General features: G+C 52.7%; 1 protein-coding gene across 1 annotated transcript; it reads right to left on the minus strand.

Moving 5' to 3' along the window:
• Nucleotides 1–121: 121 nt before the first annotated feature.
• Sult4a1 (sulfotransferase family 4A member 1) lies at nucleotides 122–19,538 on the minus strand. Its single transcript, XM_051189519.1, has 7 exons — nucleotides 19,306–19,538; nucleotides 13,099–13,229; nucleotides 11,606–11,686; nucleotides 11,096–11,222; nucleotides 7,655–7,749; nucleotides 3,010–3,148; nucleotides 122–549 (listed from the first exon to the last, which is right to left on the minus strand). The coding sequence occupies exons 1-7, from the start codon at nucleotides 19,472–19,474 to the stop codon at nucleotides 437–439; spliced, it is 855 nt and encodes a 284-aa protein (XP_051045476.1). The 5' UTR covers nucleotides 19,475–19,538; the 3' UTR covers nucleotides 122–436.
• Between the last annotated feature and the right edge of the window lie 1,624 nt (nucleotides 19,539–21,162).

Below are 21,162 nucleotides of genomic sequence, written 5' to 3' on the forward strand. Positions count from 1 at the left end.
TACAGAACAAGGTGTGATGGCTGTGCCTAGAGAGAAGACTACAAAAATTACAGTGAACCCTGAGAGTTCCCTACCATCCTGGCACAGCTCGCTCCTGCTCTCCCATGGAAATTGACTTGCATTTGGTTGACAGATATTTATTTAGATTTCCAGTGAAAAGCGCTATAAAATACAGTGAGTAACATGGGGTACATGACAGACATTCTCGCTGCCTGTGCATGTGGCATGGCCACCATGTGGAGACTCAAATGCTACAGGCCAGGTGGCTGCTGCGGACAGCATCATCACACTCCTCGCTCTCTCCACTGGGCTCGTCCCCTGCTGTTTCCAAGCAGCTTCCAGAGTGTGTCCAGCAAGGAATAAATGAATGCAAACAGGACTTTTAGCTAGTAGAGCGTCTGGGGACCGTGAGCATGCAAGTTCGCGGTTTCTGGTATTATAAATAAAAGTCAAACATGAGGTCACACTTCCCCATCTTCTGTTTATACACTAGATCAAACTTCTCGTTCATGGAGACGGTGAAGATGTCTTTCCACAGCCCGACTCTTCCTGCAACACAGACCAGAGTAGAACTGGCTGTATCCACCAGTGTTGGGACAAAAGGAAGCCTTGGGAATGGATCTGAGAGTCCAGATCTGTGCCTAGACCCCTCTGAACTTGGCCTTCTGGATGGGATGGACCACCTGAGCTAGACCACATGAGTCCTATTTGTGGTGTGACTGGAACAAACTTCCCTAAGTGTGGAGGGAAGCTTTCCTACTGCTACCTTCTGTCAACTGTGCACCAGGCACCACACAGACCCACACCTGTGACCAAGAGGGATATCACCGCTTGTTTCAGGTTAGCTCCCTCCATAAACCTGCCAGAGAGGAAGTACTGTGGGTTGGGGGCAGTGCTCTTGGGAGTCCTTGACTCAGAGGTCCACAGTACAACAGGTGCCTCTGGAGAATTTGAAACAGTTTAAAAAAAAAATCATCCCAAGGACCAGCAGGAAGCTCTTCTGAAGCTATCAATGGTGGAGATTTCTGGAGGCCTAAGCTCAAAACAAGTTGGGGAAGGCTTAAAATGAATGAAACATCCACAGCATAAGTTCAATGTGTCACACACAAGAATACCGTATCTCAACTCCATAGTGAGTCTCCCCACAATCCAGCTGCTGTCCCAGTCTGGTCAGAACCAGCCCTACAGCAGGGTGGAGGGAGGGGCTAGGAGTTTCTATTCCATACCTCCCATCCACAGGAGTGATGAGGTTTATGTCTTGGCTTTGTGCTTTTAAACAAGTGGGATTTGGGGGGAGGGGCAGTTCTGAAGTCAGAACTCTGAAGTCATCTCCAGCAACAGCCTTGCTCAGGTCTTAACCTCAGTATTTGTCCCAGCAGCCACAGCCCTGACATAGCTCGGCTAAACTCCTGACACATTAGAACTTTCTTTTTGGTAATGAGACATCATCTGTATGTGTTGGAAAAGTAAAATAAAATTGTTCTTGCCACCCTCTAATGATACCAAAGGGACCAAATTAGAAGTTCCTAGACCAACCACATGATAAATATAGTTTTCCATGATTATTTTTTTTCCCAGCTGAGAGCTTGTCAGAGGAGTCACCCACCTGGTTTAGGATTTGGAATCAAGACAATTTATGCTGTGACATGAACCAAATTTAAGCAATGCAGCCGGCTCCCCGAGCCCCTGCATCCTCGCCACCTCAAGGCGATCTTCTGAGTAAAGAGGCAAATGTGCTAAAAGAAAACAAAACCACAGAACTGAAACAAAGCAAAACCAAAGCCAACAGTGACAGAGCAAACGCCTCTGAAGGAAGGAATGTGTGGGGACTCAACAGAGCACATGTGACCTGGCACACTACACACACCACACACTCACCACCACATGCAAACCAAAAGGGGGCCAAGGAGGTGGTCAGGGACAGGGTTAACAAAATATGGTGAAAGCGAAACTGAAGAATGGCAAATAAACTGTAAATCATAAGAGTGCTGTGAAGATGATGCAGCCTGGAAACATGGGAAGAGGGATGTGGTTTGGTGATCTGCTCTCTGGAGGAACAGTTAGTTAGGCCTTCACCAGCAAGGCCCTGTGTACTTGACCCCTAGCAACTGCCCTTGGCCCCTAGCTGTCAGAAGACACATTCCTGGAGGCAGCCAGGCTGAAATCAGAGCCAAGCTTCTCTCCCCTATCTTGGGTACCACCCAGAGTCCTAAGATCTTCCCTCACAGCTCCTCACCCTCTGAAAATTACCAGCTCACATTGCTGGCAGCTGGCTTCAAGCCTAGACCATACTTACCCAGAGAGGAGTTATGGAATGCAGCCACTGCTCTGAGACATCCTGGGACTTTAGTACCTGAGCTGCCCACTGAGCAGCAGCTAGCACAAGCCCTGAAGAGCTTGAAAACTGACTCGGTGGCCCTGGGAGGAGCCCTGTCTGGAATACTCTCTCCAAGGTCTGCCTGCCCACCACATGTCTCCTGTTACCAAGGTGTCCCATCTCCATCTGGGCCACCTCCACAGTGTCTTGACTCTGACTACCCATACTTGGCTGCCCTTAGACTGGGTTATTTGTCATCTGTGCCACAGGAAACCCAGAAGCCACTTCCTTGGCCAACACCTTCTGAGCCAGGGAAGGAAGAGGAAGGACAGCTCCTCACATGGGATCCATCTTCCTGTGGTGACAGCTCATGACTCAGAGCCACCAGAAGGAAAGCTGCTAGGTTGGTGGCCTGCCCTGTATTGCAAATCATCATTTGAATTGAGCCAGTGGGCAGGGCTCAGCATGAACACACCTCACCCAAAGCCTAAACAAGCCCCAACAGCTGCTGCCCTTTGAAGTATATAGTACCATGTGTGCAAGAGGACAGGGCATGCCCTACTCCTGGAGCACCATGCTCTCAACAGGCACTGGCCAGTAAGAGCTGCTACCCAGACAGAAATCAGCCCAGAAAGTTCTAGATAGACAGGGAGTACCTGAGCAGGAGGGGAGGGGTGAGAGGGGACACATACCCCGGCCCACGGGCAGGGCCTCAGCATTGCAACACTGGTCCACCAGCTGGTGGCAATGCTCGATCAAGGACTCCAATTGAGCCTTGTCACAGGACACACCCAGGAATCTGGCCAGCTGCTCCACCATGGTCACCAGGTCCTGGAAGACACGGATAGAGAGCAGAGCACTCATCAGAGGCAGCATCCAGGGCACAGAGTTGAACTGGAAACTGTACTCAGCTCAAAACCTGCATGTCTTGGATTTGAACTCATGGCTGTGGGAAGAGGAGGAAGGTGTAAAGATACAAGGAAAAGGTCTTAAGAGCTATAGCTCATTTATAAACAGAAAGAGCAAAGAATATCCATCTCTGGCATGATTTAGATGCCATCAAGCTTCTGGAACCTTCTGTATCCACAAGTGCCCCAGTGGCCATACTAAGGAAAGTGAGTCCTATTAAGTTGCTTACTGGACAGAGAGCCATTTACAGTTCCACAATGCCAACAACTGAAGGCAGGGTACAGCTGGAGCAGGCACACCGCTTCCCTACAGCAGCCATGTTCTCCCTAGGAAATGCTGAGGCACCTCCTATTCCCAGTGGGAAGCCTGAACCATCACTCCCAAGTCCCTGAAAGCCTGCTGGCAACGGCCTTGAACAAACATTAGGAAAAACATTGGAGGCTGTTTTCCCTCAAGAAAGAAATTAGCAGCCAAAGCTTTAGGAGGTACCAGCTAGACACTGGCATGGGATTGAATGTGTGTAACATGAAACCAGATGTGTTAAAGACCCCAAAGCCTCAGACCCATGGGAACAGCATATCCTTCCCCTGGTCCATGTGTGGATGCTGACATATGGACAACTTCCTCCTCCCTCCTTCTGGATGTTTCTGTCCTGAGACTGCATCCCTACAGAGACCCCAGCCAAGATTAGCTAAGTCTGCTTCCTTGTTCAGCAACAAACCCAGTGAATTTCCAAGCTGCTGAAGGTGCACCACCATCAGTGGGCATGCCCCACCCGATCCCGGACTCTCTTATGTGTGTTTGTCCTTTCTTCATTCCCCATCACCCCAGTTAGGTCAGGCCCTAAATCTGTGCAAGGTTGTGGCACACACTGGTTAACTAAGGTTTCTAACTTTAACAGTCTGTGGTGGACGTGACCTCTCTCCGTGGATTCCTGCAGCACCCACGCACCTCGAAGCCTTGATCCTGCTGCCCCACTCCTATCTGCTTCATCTCCCAAGGACACACTGCACCAAGGTCCCATGCACCGGAATGGCACAGTGGGCTACATGAACAACAGGTGTCAGAGAAAGCACAAAGGAAAGAAGAAGAACCCAGGACTGCTAACCCTGGTGTTAAATGGTTAGAAGAACAAGAGAGAAATAAAACTGGCCCTCAGAAGAAACGACCAAGGAAAGGGCTGCAAGAGATAAGACAGATGGTGGCGGTGTTCTGCAGGACTGCTCCAGGCAGCTCGGCATTCATACATGTGGCAAAGGCCACGTGTTTAGGAGACTGTTGGATAGTTACCAGGCCACACTTAACTGTACACCTCACTCATCTGAGTGCACTTTCTACCCATAACCAGGGACCAGAGTGCTTCCTGATCTTCATGAGGTAATCAACCTCATGGAGCATGTCTTCCACCCAATCACAGGGTCAGAATCATCAAATCAGAGCATGGACAGACTCCTCTGAAAGTATAAGGTGAAATACACTCACCCTCTTGTGGTTCTCTGCACACTTGGGCCTCCAGGCTACCTGGACTCTCCCCATGGGTGTGGGGTCGCTACCCTGAGATCTCAGCCACCAGCAATTAGTGAGGTTGTTTGCCTAAGTTTTCCCCCTAAGAGCCCCCTAAGTTTTCCCAGCAGGACAGTTGGGTCCCATCAGGTGAGGGACCTCTGTGAGGGCAAGCTCCATGGCACAAGCCTTTCCTCTACTTTCCCCTGCAGCATGTTTTATGGTACTCATGGGACCTAAATGCACAAGCCCCGCCTAGGGTCACTGCAATAGGGACATCTAGGATGGGGTACTAGGGGGAATGAACACCATACCACCACAACCTTCCCTGTACTCAGGAGCCATCATTACGGGGGGGGGGGGGGGGGGAGGGAGAGTCATAAGCTCCTTCCCTCCACCCAGAGTCCTCCGTGTATTTCTGATCAGATCTCCAAAGTCATATTCAAGTCCACAGAGGACTGCCTCCCCCTTTAACACCATCTCCAGTCTGTCAGACTTTTGTTCCAGCCCCTCCCGCTAACCATTACATTCTCTGACACAGCAGGTAGCATGGCTTGGCCCTGGTCCGCCTGATTCAGAACCTCCAGAAGACATTTGAGCCTGGCTCCCTGCAGCCCAGGCCTGTACACCCTTAGGGACTGCTCTGAGAAGCAGCAGCTCCCCTTGCTCCAGCAAGAGGCCTGCACAGGCTTTTGTCTCCCAGTGCCCTGTGGCACTCTCCATCTTCTTGTGGAAAGGCAGATAGGTGTCTCCACCCTGAGGCCACTCTGTAACTCAGAAAGCAATGGCCAAGAGCCTGACACATGCTGATCTGAACACATGAACACACATACAAAGGAAGGGTAGGGCAGCCACTGACAAGGTGGCCTGTGAGCAGATGAAAAAGCAATGAGAAGGAAACCTATGTAGATTGCTATAGAACATTCTGGATGGACAGAGCAAATGCACAGGCTTGAAACAGAAGCTGGAGGGGCAGGTTTAAGCAATAACAAGGTGTGTGTGTGGGGGGGGGTTAAGGTATCCAGGGACTGGGGACCACTACAGAGATTGAATGATCACCCACAGCCACATGGGCTCTGACAAGATAAGTGGTAATACATTTTAGCACCAGTTGGCCCAGCTTCTATGATGATGACTTGATAGATAGGCTAGGAGGGAGCCAGGAGAAAAGTCTGGGATTGTGTCTCAGTAACAGGCTAGAGAGATGCAAACATGGACAGAAAGACACACAGCCCGGGGTGCAAATGAATGGGTAAGTGGGAGGATTTAAGGACAGAGCCAATAGACTTAGGACACAGACACACAGTGTGAAAGAGACATTGGGACAAATAAAAGAATTTCACCTGAGCAACACTGGAAAGCAGAGCGACCCACCATGAACTAAGAGGCAGTTGAGGCTGTGAGGGACAGTGTCAGAAGCTGGCTTGGGTACATTGAGTCTTCAGTCACCCTTGAACCACACAGACACATGTCTTAGGGCATCCACAGACAACTCTGTGCATGACTGAATCAGTGCTACTAATCTAGCAAACATATGAGACTGCAGGGGAGTGAACAGAAGAAAAGATGACAGACAAGGCCAGGACTGAGGCCTGTGGTGTGGGTCATCTGCAGTTAAGTGAGGGGAAAACAGCAAGAAGATGCCAGATGTGAGGCTGGACAGACGGCTCAACAGTTAAACGCATTTAGTTCTCTCGCAGAGGACCAAAGTTTGGTTTCTAGCACACACACAGTGACTCACAACCACTCCTAACTCCAGTTCCAAGAGATCCACTACCTTCTTCTGATCTCTCTAGGCACAGGCATGCACATAGTACTCATACATACATGCGGGCTAAAAACACACAAATGTAAAATAAATAGGAGAGAACAGGGTGAGGGGAGATGAGGGTAGCAACTTGGCAGCCAGATAAGAGAGGGAGAGGTCATATCATTAGAAGGCTAGATGACAGGACCCCAATAACCATCACTTACTGTAGCAAAGTAGGGGATCCCTGGAGAGCATAACAGCACAGTGTGGAAGCGGTGTGGCCAGGGCAACAAGAGGCTTGAGACAGTAGGGGAAGTGAAGAGATGAGTAAGGCACTGAGAGGGAGAGAGGTTTCAGAAAGAAACCACTGGGTGATGATGGTGTACGCCTTTAATCCCAGCACACAGGAGGCAGAGGCAGGTGGATCTCTGAGTTCAAGGACAGTCTGATCTACATAACAAATTCCACAACAGACAGGGATATACAGAGCAACTCTGTGTCCAAAAGTGAGACAGAGACAGAGAAACATCAGTACACCCATGCATGGCAGTGGAGATCCTGGGGGATGATGCAGCTTTCATGTCACTCGACATACTCACACACCGAGTGTTCCCCACCTCTACAACCACACCCAGCAGAACCTGGACAGAACAAGACTTTACATACAAATCAGCCAATGCTAATCTCCTTCCTTGAGCACCCAGTAGGGACACCACATACTAACACACGGGGCACAAGCATCCCCAAAAGCTGGTGCAGAAAGGGAAAGGACTGGATACTCCAGCACACTGCCTCACACAGTCACCAAGGTGAGGGTATTGAAACAGCACATGAGAGTCGCAGGGGTCCTGCCTCTGTTCCTGTTTCTTGGCTGTGCACAACTTCACACCACAGTAAGCCAGTCTGGAACTTGTCCTGGGAACCAACCTGTCCAGACAGAGGTCATGTGCTGGACCAGGGACTTGAGCCCATGCCTTTTCTGTGGCCCACATGCATCCCTGGATGTGGAAGGAACTGTTCAGATCCCTCCCAGGTCACCCTCTGTGGCCTTCTGGCTCTGCCTAACAGGGCCATGCCTCCACTTGGAGCAATGGAGAGGTCTAGTACCACGGTCAGCTCCAGAACCATGGACAGCATCTCTCGACACAATAGAGGGCATCTCCCCAGCTACTCACCCGGTGCATGTCTTCATACTTGAGGAAAAGCACATTTGAATCCATTCGGTGTTCCCAGAATTCCTGAACGTGCTCAAACCAGGAGCCATAGCCCACTGTGGAAACAGGGAAAGGGGCACAGCTGGGGAGGGAACTGTGCAGGCAATCTTGCCCCCACAGGGCAAGATTGCTCCTGCCCAGTTGCTTGAAGGAAACTGCAAGGTCTCCTAGAAGGAAGAAAGCACTAAAGACCTTCATCCCTCCTGCTCCTGCCAACACTCCTTCACCAGCCCAAGAATGAATGCCCTGAAGACCTGGCAAGGCAGAAGAGCTCTGAGGATATGAGGGCGCGGTGTGTACACTAGTGACAATGGGAGAAAATAATGGCCAGAGAAATCAGGACAGAGATAGGTAGGGTAGGCTGGTGTGTGAGGAGCTCTAAGATAGTTCCAGAACAAGGCCCTGCCCCATGACTTCTGATAGAGTCCAGTCATTCTCAGTGAAAGTTGGGATCTAAAGAGAGATGGGAGCCCTATACCATCAGGCAACATGTGCCTCAGCACAGCCCTGTCTGGTCGGAGCACTAGGTCTGGGCTAGACCTTGGCCAGGTGTGAAAGGACTTGGCCCAGTCTGTAAGCTATGCCACAGCATTCCTACTGATGAGTTCCAGTGTATGCCCATCTCTTTGGTTGAGCTGTGTAGCCCTGTGATAGTCTTTATACCACACTTCCATGGGGGCCCCAGAGCAGGACTCAGCAAGATGCTATACAGGAGTGGTATCCTAACCATGCTGAGCAACATTAAGGGACAAACTGGATGAGACACAGAGGCAAAAATGAGGCTCCACCCTCCAGGCTACCTACAAGCTCCCTGGGTAAGGAATTGTCCTAGGTCATAGTGGACCTGCACAGGCACACCCCACTCAGACACACCTGGATGACCTTTGCAAATGCCTCTTAGAAAATCTGTTCACTTTACACAGAGCTGAGTCTCAGGAAAGGGCAGTGGCAGGCCAGGGCACAAGAGGCCTTGGACCCTGACCTGGATCCATGTGTTCTTCCAAAGCTGAGTCCAGGCAGCTGAAGTCCTAGGTAGGAGGAAGGCAAGTGACCCAATAAAGAAGGAACTCTCTCCACTCCCTGAGAAGGCACAGGACTTCCAGATGGTCTGGACAAAGATACTGCACAAGGAAGGCCAGCCATGACCATAAATGAAGTTAGGCATGCTGACTTCTACCAGGGATAACAAGAGCTCCCCATTGCCTCTGTAGCTGCAGCCACAGAGGAAAGAGACACGTGTGCACTGGTGGGAGCTAAGCATCCAGAGAAGGGGCCCTGCCATGACCCCCTGCTTCTCTGTGAACCTCACTCTATTGAGACCATGAAGCCACTTACCCATGATCAGCAGGATACTATAGCTTAACACAGTCCCCACCTAGTAAGAGGTCACCTTTGATGTACTCCTCACACTGCACAGATCAGTGTCTGTCCACAGACCACTGCCAATACAACATCTGTCAAGTGGCCCTGTCCACAGACTCCCCATGTACTGTGTCACTGAAAGACTGTTCACAGTACCACCATACTGTACCAGTGACCCTGTCCAGAGGTTCCACACAGCATGTCACTTGACCTGTGCTCCCTTAACCTCAGCCCTGAAGTCTCAGGCCACCAACATTCTCATACAGATCTTCCTCACAGTGCCACCTACCCTGCTCCATCCTCTGCTCTGTCCAGGACTGGGGACACCAAGCCCAGGGCCTGACATGCTAGGTAAGCATGCCTGCATCTTAAGCCTTCTCCCTACCTTTCATTTTAAGACAAGGTCTCATTAAGTTGACCAAGCTACCACTGGATTCACTCTGTAACTCAGGCAGGTCTTGAGCCTGCCCACTTCCTGCCTTAGACCCCAAGCAGCTGGGATTACAACCCTGTGCCACTATCCTGGCTAGGAAATAATGTTTTTTTGTTGTTGTTGTTTTTTTTTTTTAAATGATCCTTCTCTTAGCTGCCACTTTCTTTTGAGCCTTGGGCATGGAGGAAAGGTCACCACGTAGTGGTCACTGCGTGGTTAAGAGTAGAAGAAGGCACATGAACACCCAAGTCATACCCTTTAAGAAGGATGCAGGCCAAAGAGCATGGCTTTGGCCTCTGGGACTGTGCACTGTGAACAGGGAAACCTAGATCAGGGCAGATTTTAGCAGCTTCGGCTGACAGTACAACAGGCTGAATGTAGCAGCCTGTTGTCACTACCGTGCTGTTCCCACACACCTTTGAGGCAAGAATGGGTGCCAGGGCTGGCAGGTACAATGTCGTGAACCAGAAGGGGGCTGTTCAAACACCTGGAAGGCTGCAAGGGTTACCTCAATAGTTCACAAGGAACCAAGCTGGCGCAGGCTCAGGGACCCTGGGGAACAGGTGCTGACATTTCCTACCACACATGTGACCCAGTCCTGGGCACAAGGCACAACTGAAATGATGTTTAACAGAAGGAAACAGATCACTGGGGACCTCTCGCCCCTGTGGGTTTCCAACTGTGGGCAGCTCAGTGTGCCTGCTGCAGCCTAGCCAACTCTATAGGGCCTTGTCTGCATCACTGCCTCAGTAGGAAGCCCCTGGAGGCTGCCCTGAGGCCTGCTTCACTTGAGATTTCATCATTACACACTCTATTCTCATCTTGCTTCACAGTCTCCCTGCAGGACCCCTGATGAGCCACACAGAGCAGTTAGTGTGTTTTGAGACATGAGCTAAGACTTCAGTGTGATATAAGCCCTTTCCTATGACTGTGCATACCACACAGTCCCTTGCTGGCCACAAGACCCTCAGAGATGTGTGGGTGACTAGGAAAAGGTGGGAACACAGCCCAAGAGGAACTGCTACAATGGCTCCAAGGAGACAAGTGGCCTGTGGGGTAAAGAAACAGAGATAGGGCTGTTCCCTCCTATGGTCCCTGACTTCCTGGAAGATGGGGGCTGGAGTGGCCAGGCCCTGATCCTCCTGGGTTAGGAAAGAGCCAATGGGAAGTATACATAGCATTCCGCCCAGCACACCCTGCTCAGTGTTGGCCTCTGAAGCCCAGCCCATATGATGGTTCACACCCAATAGCAGCCTTCACAGTGATGTCTATCATTCACAGCACAGAGATCTGGGCCACTGAGTTCACAGCTCTCATTCTCACCTCGGTAAGCACCCAGGCAGGAAGGACAGGTGAGTATCTGGAGAACCCTCCTGGTGGTGGGGAACAGGACTCAGCAAGTCCCAGGATCTGCACTACATCACGCCACCTCTAAGATCCACAGCTCCCCAGCCTCGACACCCTGCCATGTGGTAACAACGCAAGCCCCATCCGCACTTGACTTCTCGAAGTGCAGGTGAGGTGCCATCCCATGGTGTGCCTTCCAGGAACACCCCCAGCACCAGCTGGTATTTGTAAGGTTAGAGCTCATGCCCGCTGACACTTACATTTGTCATTCATGAACCGCCGGCAGAACTCCTGGAAGGTGCCTCGGTAGCTCATGGTCCGCAGTGAGCGGTGGAACTGATAGTAAGACACGACCAGGTCCTTGGGGTTGCGAGCCATGTAGATGACCTGTGGATAGCAGAATGATGGCTCACACCCTCCTCCTGGCCAGGTGTCCTCCTGCTTGTCCCCAGCACAGATGTGCTCTGGCCACGAGCTGAGTACGCAGGATAAGCATGTGACTATCTTACTGAACTGCTTTATTTGTGCTCTACTGTAATGCCCTGGTAAGGGCCGGTGGCATGGGAACTTTACCACTAAGGATAGGGACAAGAACAGGAAGCACCATCTACCAGTGTGAGAGAGCACCCCTCACTCCCTGGTAAGCATGGAGGAAGCTTACAGACATGATCCAGGGCCGGGCCAGGGCCAGGGCTAGAGGCACCTACAGTGGTGTCAGAAGCCTGGGATTCGTCAGAGAAAAGTGGGGGATGGGAAATGAGGTAGGTTACCTTGGAGTCCCCATTGTGGAGGTCAGAGGGCAGGAAGCGGTAGGGGAGGTGGCTCTTGATGAGGCGGGGAGATGTCAGTTCCTGCAGAGAGAGACATAAGTGTGTGAGCATGTGCATGCATGCATACACACACACTCCTTCCCTCCCAGGGCCTTTCTAATTGCTCTGGGTGGATCCTGACCAAGCAGGACTTAGTATGCTCTAACCAAGTACCCACTTGAGCCATCTGGACATACCTCGCAGGTGGCTGGACCCCAGGAGCTGTTTGTAATGAAATCCCTGTTCCCAGCCCCAGGAGCTGATCCCTTTACAGCCATAGGGATTTAGTTTGAGTAGCTGAGAATGAGGAAGAGTCTGTGAGTCTGTGGGGCAGCAGAAACACGAAACACGTGCATAAAAGAGAGCCTGTAAGAACATGGGAGTGTCTGACTTCAAAGCCTCTGGCTACCCTCCACTCTGGTGGGGGGGTGGGGTGGGGATGAGGGGGTGATGGGGACAGCAGCTTTCCCTCGGCCCTCTGCTCAGAGGCTCCCATCCTGTCAGCTTCCCCTTGGACCACAAGTCTTGGTGTCCATTCAGCCCTCTGCTCCTCTCTTCCTCCTGAACATTCCTCGGACATCTGTTACCTCCTGACCCACTGCCCCCAGTTCTAACTATCGTGACTTCCTGCCCTGAGGTGGGAACTGTCGGCTCTCTCCTGCACCAGGAGCAGCACCGGCAAGTGGGGCACTTAGAGCAGAAGCACCACACACTCCCAGTGTTTCTGCCAAGAAGCCAAGGGGACCCAGCCGGGACTGCAGGCAGGAGGGCAACCCCCAGGTGCCCGGTCAGTCAGAAACAAGCTCACCAAGGGCAGGGGGGTCTGCTGCCATAACACATGGTCAGCCTCTCAGAGATATATTCCCCGCGGACTCATCTAGCAGAAAGGCAGGTAGGAGAGGCGAGGGCTGCAAGGCCTCAACTACAGAGACAGCAGGGGATGGGATGGAAAGAAAGGTCCAGACACCCCTAAGGGACAGAAGGCACAAAGCCTCTTATTGTTGAGACAGGATCTCATCACACAGCCCAGGTTGGCCTCAAACCCATGTGATTCTCCTGTCTCAGCCACCCCAGTTTGGGGCCATTAAGTAGAAACCACCATACCTAGCTAATTTCATTTTTGATACCAAGAATTTTATTCAATCATGTCCACCCCAGCTCCCTTGTCAGATGAGGGAGGGGGCTGAGGCCTGCTTCCCCAGTGGCAGCCCCTAAGTCAATGACCAAACACACCTCGCAGACTCCCTGACTCTGATGTCAGTACTTGTACCTGACAGGTCCCAGGATCCTTAAAGACTCAGGCTAAGTTAAGGACTCAGACTGTTCATTTCTCCCTCCTTACTAACTAGAACTTCCTGGAGGCCCTCAGTTGTTCCCATGATCACCTATTAGGCCCTTGAGAAGCCACTGCCGCTGGGCAGGTGTAACTGTGGAAGAAGGGGTCACATGAGTACCTTGATGATGTCCAGACCCGGCTGTGGGTACTCCAGCACTGGCAACTGTTCATCAATGTTCATCAGGCCAATCTCATCAGGATCGGCGCCCTGGCTCACCAGGTAGACCACCTCCTGCAGCAAGCTTGTACCTGGGTGAAGAGGTAGGGAAGGCTGCTCATAGAAGCCACTGGGCCAGCCTCAGTCAACAAAACTCCTGCTGCCTGAGAGGCAGGCACAGGGCTCAGCGAGCAAGAGGAACCTTGGAGAGGGACCCAGAAAGAGCCCCAGACTAAGTGTGAGGCCTCAATACACCATGGCTGCCAGTGCCCAGCCTGGAGCTTTCCTCAGCATTCACTGGGGCAGGACAGCTAGGAAAGCAAGTAGGGTGTACCTGCCATTCCTAGACCTTGGTAGGGACCACTTTCAACTGAGGCTTCCAGGGGTTGAGCTTTCCATTGGATTGATGAGTGTGCAAGCTCAGAAGGGAGGAGTGTGACCTCAGCTGCCAGCAGATTCCTTCATCTGTCCAGTGTCTACTAAACTAAACTGGAACACATCAAGAAAACAAGCCAATAGGCACATTCCAGATCATCCCTAGCTTTGTCATTCATGAAACACACGATCCCTGACAAACACTGATGGTCACACGGTGGCAAGGAAGGATGAACACCAACCAACATGGGGAGGACCCAGGACCAAGAGCACCATGGTGTGACTATGGCTGTTCCTTTGCAAAATGAGCTGCGAGAAGTGAGACCAGGGGCCACAGGAAGTGGTCACTTACTCAGAGACACCAAGAGGGACCACCACCTCAGATCTCTCACTATCCCTCATGGGAGGCATGTGGAAGCTGGGTTCACACAGACAGAAACCACCTCTGCCTGCAGAAGCCTGTTCTATGCAACCTGCTCCCTATGGCCACAGGAGACTGCCAAGGCCCAGGACAGACCTGAGATCACCATGAGCCATACAATGTAGAGAGGAACCCATCAGGGGACAGTGGCCCTTAGGACCTGTTATTAAACCCCCATCTTCCCAGAGCAACATGACATGGATAGGTCCTCTGCTGAATTCAGGGGCCATCCCTCCCCTTAGGCCCAGGCCCACTGTCTCCAATGTAAGTCACTTCCACACTTCTCATGGTTCACAAGGCCCAGGCACCAGAGTCCAGCCTTAGCCTTCCCTCTCCCTGTTCTCTCCTCATGAACTCAGCCTCTCATGTAGATACACTGTCCCCACCCCCAAAGCCAGCCTTCTCAGAAGCCCCAGGGTCACTCACAGCACACGCTGCCATCTGCACCCTCACTGCACTCCCGCCATGCCAAGCCTGGTAGCACCCACTGCACTCCAATGGCTGTGCATGAGTCATATGCAGCATGCTGCCTGGGCTCTGCTGGGCATAGTCGGAGCTGGGGCCCCAGGGCCAGGCAGCCTAGACAACTGACAGTCAGCCTGGAGTGAAGGGAGGCAGGCAGACATGTCTGCAGTTCTCCAGCTCCTATGGCCAGCCCCTGTGCTCTCCAGTTCCCAGGACATGGGGGCATGCACTGCCCAGAAAGCTACGTCAACCTTCCATGAGCTCAAAAAGAATGAACAGCTGAACACACTGTCCCTTCACTTTGATCTTTGGTCCCTTTGGTTGATCCTTCCTCTCTGGCCTTCCCTAGGTGGCTTCATGCAGCCCCACCCACAGTAAGCCAGGCCCTGTGGATAATAATGCATACATCCCAGCAGGCCAGCAGAGGTGACTCCTCTATAAGAGCCCTTTCTCCCTGCCTCCTTCCTCTACATGTCTATTCAAACGGCACCCATCAGCAAAGGCCTGTCATCAGCTGCCCTGTCCTTCATGCAACACCTGCTGTGCCAACAGCCCAGGAGCCATACACATGCATCCAGATCTTAGCTATAGCCACAAAGCCAATTTGTTTCAGTGGTCCATCCATCCTCCAAGGCCCTGCCTTCTAGACACATCTGAGCAGGCAAGATGGACAGGGGGGCAGGGAGGCACCAGGGAGCAAATCCACCAGGAAGGAAATGGCCAGCATGGAGTAACACAGCAGCTTTGCAGCCATACAAGAAGGGTCCTAGGCCATAGCTGGAGTAGGAAGCTCTCTCTCTTTCTCTCTTTCTCTCTCCCTCTCTCTCTCTCTTTCCCTTCTTCCCTCCCCCCCTCTCTCTCTCACACACACACTCACACACACACACACACACACACACACACACACAAAATGCCAAGGTCACAAACTCCACTGAGATGCCAAGGTCACAGATGCTGGTGAGGCCAGCCTGCCTCTAATGAGCACTGTCCACTCAGGCTCAGCTGGCTTCCCAGAACGGTCCTGTCATGAGTCTCTCCTGGGCCATCTCTATGGTCCATTTTTAATGTGCCCCATCCTGACTTCAGCCCACAGAAGCCAAGTCCCAAGCAGACCTGAGCTGTATTTCAAAGCCACCTCCATCCACAAGTCTACCCTTACCTCAGCTACATATTCATGCTAGGAACACCACCATGAGGGCCAAAAGCAGCTATTACCTGGTAGCCACTCACGCACACACGAGCAGCACTAATTAGACTCTGTGGGTTGTTTTCTTGTTTTTGTTGTTGTGGTTGTTGTTATTTGTTTGCTTGTTTTGTTGGTTGGTTGGTTTGGTTTTTTGGTTTTTTTAGGCCATGAAGTTGGGAAGGAGAGGTATTGCGATATGGAGGGGGAGACCAGATAGATAAGACCAAAATACATGTTATACATGTATGAAATTTTGTATAAATAAGTAAAGCTATAACACTTAAAAAAACAAAAACAAAGAAAACAAAACCTCCCTTCTACAGAAGTCACAGAAAGCGCCAACAAGTGACCTGCCCAGGCCAAGACTGTTTAGTGGCTGAGCACCCTCTTCCCCAGCTGGGAGAGTCATGCATGAGGACACGATATGGCTTCACATCACATGGACACCCAGCCACAGACTAATAGGGTGGGCCAGCTCCTGGATGACAGCCTGTGTGGATCTCCTAGCAGGGTATAGAAGTGCCAGTCTCCCAATGAGTCACCAAGTACAGAGTGGCAGTTAAGGCCATATCAGAGCTGGGAAAGAGCAGACTAGGGTCTGGAGCCAAACCTCCACAGTACTTGGGAAGAAGAGCAGCAGGGCAGAGCAGGGTGGGAGTCCACAGGATTTTATGTTGCTGTGGTGGCCACCATCACACACCAGGACACCTTGAAATATATAAAAGAAGATGGGACCTCCCATGCTGCCTGAAGGAGGTAACCCCTGAGCTACCAGCCTGCTGTGCCCCAACAGATACAATCTGCAGGGAAAACAGCTGCCAGTTGGGAACACAGCCAGACTCTCCATGGGCTCTGTGTGTTGGTGAACCAATGCCATTATCTGCAGCTCACTTGGCTGACACAGCCAATGCCTGAGTGGAAAATATCAGTGCCCTGTGGTGGCTGACAAGACACTCTGAGTCCTAGGTCAAAATGTATGGAAGACACTGGAATTCATTTATCTTCCTATTATTTGGCTTCACTTTATAAAGCCATTCTACTTCGTGACCACTTCCTCAGCTAGTCCCTACAGCCCAACACTTCACAACTCTTTGAGGTTCCCTCTCAAGACTTCCTGGAGCCCAAGGCACTCCCACCAATCCCTCCTCCATGATGCTTTTTCTGAGAAGGCCTCACCCTCACTCTCTGAGGACAGAGTCCACAAAGGCATGAGAGGGGACACTCGGGACACTTCTGTGTCTTCTTCCTGCACTTAAGTGTTTGTGTGTCTCTGTCAACCTACAGGACATCTCACTACCTGGGCTGGAACCCTCCCAGGTGGGAGTGAGAGGCAAAAGCAACTGGGATGTGTGTGCACATGTGAGAGGTGGGAGGGGGAAACAGACAGGCAGGCACACACTCAGAGAGACAAGGACAGGTAGGCAGAGTCACAGACGGGCAATCTGACAGAACACAGACGGGCAATCTGACAGAACACAGGTCTCCCAGCCTATCTATTTCCCTAGCAAGGATCTGCCACTTCTAGTCACCATGGGTCTCTACTATACCACAGGTCTGTCCCCCAAGATGGGTGCCTCCGACCTCTTGTAGGGCTTGAATGGGTGGCCCAGGCATCCTGTCAAGGACACCTATCACCTGACCACCACTATGAACAAGGCCTATGACTGCATCCCCATGTCCACAGCCTTTTGGAGTCAGTGACCCCAAAGAAACCCTATAGGGTGATTCCCAGGGCTCTGCAATGGGAACTGCCCTCCTCATCTTCAACCAACACCTGCCCAACCGAACCTGATCTTCTAGACTGTCTACTGTCCATTACTTCTAAGCAGTTTAGAGAAGTTTCTAAAACAAGGAGAGTTCTGTCTACATTGTGCTCCATCTACCTCATTGATGGAAGATATCATTTTGTAAATATGTTTCTCTTATTGGTTGATGAATAAAACACTGTGGCCAATAGGGCAGCAAGATTGGTGGGATTAGGAGACAAGGCGAATTCTGGGAGATATAGGCAAAGAGGAGTTGTCATGTGATCCCAGAAAAAGAGGACACAGTGAGGTGTTCTCCAGTAAGAAAAGACCATGTAGAAATACTTAGATGAATAGAAACGGGTTAATAATTAAGACAGAACTTCCCAATACGAAGCCCTGGTCATTGGCCAACAGTTTCATAATATAGCCTCTGTGTATTCATTTGGGGCTGATGCAGTTGTGGGACCAGGCTGGCGGGAAAGAGTGCTTGAAACACCCCACGGAGCATGCACCCTACTAGCTGCTGAGGACCAAGGTGAGATGGCAACAGGAAGCCCTGGGACACACCCCACCTGTGAAATGGGAGCTCAGCTTCCCGTTGGCCTGAGAGGCGGGAGGTGGTCCCAACCCTATTGGGCATTCTTTTCAGGGCCAGAACCTCACTGGGCACCAAGAGGAAGAAGCAGCACCAACTGTGACTTGCTCCTTCTGTTGAGACAACAGCACGTGGCTGTGCTACACTGGGCCCCATCTCCTTGCCACACTACAGAAACTCCCAAAACCTGGGGCCTTGTCCCTAGTTGTTAACACAGCCTACAGTCATCTGAGTAGGTCTCAATCGAAGGACTGCCTGGCCACTGCCTCAGTCCCTTCCAGTAACTCAGCCTCTGCCCCTGTCCCCCAGCAGCTACTCCACTATCCCAGCCACAACCCCACAATCCCCAGAGTGGCGGGATGAGGAGGAGGAAGACGGGACTGGAATCTTTCTTTACCCTTGCGCACATTCATATACTTTATGGCAAGGACGGTACAACCATGAGTCCAGCTTAAGAGGCTGGGAACACAGCCGAGTCGCAGAGTACGCACTGAGCATAAGGCCAAAGGCCCTGGGTTCATCCCAGGCCCCAAAGAGACAGCACCGAGTACTGGCCCAAATCAGCCCTGAAGCACCCAGTATGATGACTTTCAGGGAGTTCTCTGAAAGGAGACCCTAGCCGGGACTAGGGTTGAGATGGGGGCTGTGGGGTGGTTCTAGCCTCAGTCAGACCTGTCTCCTGCCAGGCTTTCTCCAAGACAGCCCAGCAGGCTGTATGCTGGGTGCTGGGTCAGTGCCTGCACCTGGACTTGGCCCCAGGACCTTTGCACCCCCGCCCGCCCTGAGAGCAGCCATCACTCTCTGGTAGGATGCTAGGCATCTGCCCACGGGGCTGGGACTCCACCCTGAGTGACACACTGCTTATATTTTCTCCTATAACTGCTTGCTCAGACACAGCAGGGTGATGGCCAGCCACCTTCACAACTACTCTGAACCTGCTGGACAGCGGTGATAAGGACGCTCTTCAGGCCGGCTGAACTCGCCCTACAGACCCCAGAACAGGCACCACAGGGTTGTCTCTACACCAGGCCTGGATGGCTGGTGGCTGGATGGCTGAGCTCCCAACCCAGCTGTGTGACCTTGGACAAGCCTTCTCCCCTCTCTGAGCCTCTGCCCAGAAGCTCTACCTAGCATGGTTGCTGGGGACCCAGGTGCCCAGGTCCCTCCCGTTGACAGAGGCAGCTCGTAAACAAGGATGTAGGGGCAGCAGAGGCTGGTCCCATCCCCCACAGAGCCCACGCTGGAGGAGCGCTCGCCGCCCCGGCTGACGGCACCACACGGGGAGCCAGGCAGGACTGGGGCACAGAGAGGTTGAGCGCACTGTCCAAGGTCACACAGCCGCGCGGGCGCCGGGTACGGTGCAGGGTTCCCGACTTACCAGACTTGGGGTAGGTGACGATCCACACGTCGCTGGGCCGCACCGGGAAGTCGGCGATGTCCTCCATCTTCCCGCGGCAGAAGGGCGGCAGCCGCACGCCATGGAACTCGAAGTACTTGCTCTCGAACTCGCCCGGGGTGCCCGGGGTCTCCGCCTCGCTCTCCGCCATGCCGCCGCCCGGCCCGGCCCGCAGCTCCAGGGCGTGACGTCACGGCGCCGGCGCGGGGCTCCGCGGGCATGACGTCATGGCCGCACCCACGCACGCCGCGCCCCGTGACGTCGTGCGCCGAGGCCCCGCGCTTGCCGCAGAGGTGCGTCCGGGTCCGTGTCGCCGCCTGTCAGTCGTCGGGGCAGGATCAGGGTTCCCACGCCCTGGGGCAGACCAGGGCGAGCCACGGGGCCCGGGAAGCCTCACCTCCAGAAGCTGATGCCAGAGATGGAAAAGCCCGCGTCAGAGCGCGGCTGACAAAGGCAGCCTGGAATCCGGTGACAGAGAGGATTCCCTCAGGGAGAAACCGGGCAGAGAGACCCTCAGAAAGGAAACCCCTGGACAGAAGACCACCCCGCCCCAGGCAGAGAAGACCCACACACAAACAAACAGAGAAGTCCCCCGGGAAGATAGGAACCCCACAGTGGGCCTCTCCAGAGAGGACCAGACGCCCCAGCAGAGAAATCTCCAGGCAGGTAGGGACCCTCACTCCAGAGAGGGCACCCCAGCGGAGGGGACCCCCTCCTCTAGAGAGGAAACCCCCATGCAGAGAAGACCGCCTCCCGGCAGAGAAGAACCCCAGAGTGGACCCCCAGGCAGAGAGGACCGGTCCCCAGGCAGAGGAGACCTCCAGCAGAGATGGCACCCTTAGGAAATCCCCAAGCAGAGGGGACTCTCCAGGCCCTCCACCTGCCTAGGTCTGTATCCTTCTTGAGAATGGGAATACTGCTTCCAGGAGCCACAGCTGGGGGAAGCAGCTAACAAGAACCCAAGGGTCTGGGAAGCCCCTTAGGAATAGAGCCCCTGCCTAGCTGGCATGAACCCCTGGGACCAGGGAGAAAAGGAAAACAGACAAATACTGGGCTTGCACACACTCGTGATCCCTGCCACTGGAAGGTGGAAACAAAAAGGATCAAAATCCAAGACCAAGCCAGGCGTTGGTGGTGTTAGGAACTAGCAGCCAGCTGACCCCCACCCCGAGGATGGGCGGGATGCTCATGGCCTTGTCATCTCTACATCAGCTTTACCTGGTGGCCAGAGGACTCAGTTACGCAGTGCAAGCCTCTTTTAAAGCAAGCCCGCCAAGTGCTTCTCTCTTTTTGCTCTCTCTCTGCTCTCTCTCTCTGGTTTCTCTCTCTGGTCCCTCTCTGTTCCCTCCCTCTCTCTCTCTCTCTCTCTCTCTCTCCCTCTCTCTCTCTCTCCCTCCCTCTCTCTCTCTCTCTCTCTCTCTCTCTCCTGCTTTCGGTTGGCCACCAGCTACCCCCTCTTTCTCTCCCCTCTCTCAATAAACTCCGCGTGGGCACTGTCTCGTGTTTGTGTTTCTTAGGCATTAGCTGCGCAGCAAAAGAACAACAGGTGATGCATACCTTTAATCCCAGCACTCGTGAGGCAGAGGCAGGTGGATCTATGAGAGTTCGGGGCCAGTTTGGTCTACAGAGCTAGTTCCAGGACAGGCTCCAAAACTACACAGAGAAACCCTGTCACGAAAAAAAAAAGTTCAAGGCCAACCTCGGCTACATAGTACATTAGAAGCTAGCCTAGGATGAGAGCCTTTCTCAAGACAAGGCTTAGAACAGAGCAACAGACTGTCCCTTTTTGCTGCCAAGCACCAGAGATGCAGAGACCTGCCTGGATGCAAAAAGGGAGGA

Source organism: Phodopus roborovskii, unplaced genomic scaffold, assembly GCF_943737965.1.
Source record: "Phodopus roborovskii unplaced genomic scaffold, PHOROB, whole genome shotgun sequence".
Lineage (NCBI taxonomy): Eukaryota > Metazoa > Chordata > Mammalia > Rodentia > Cricetidae > Phodopus > Phodopus roborovskii.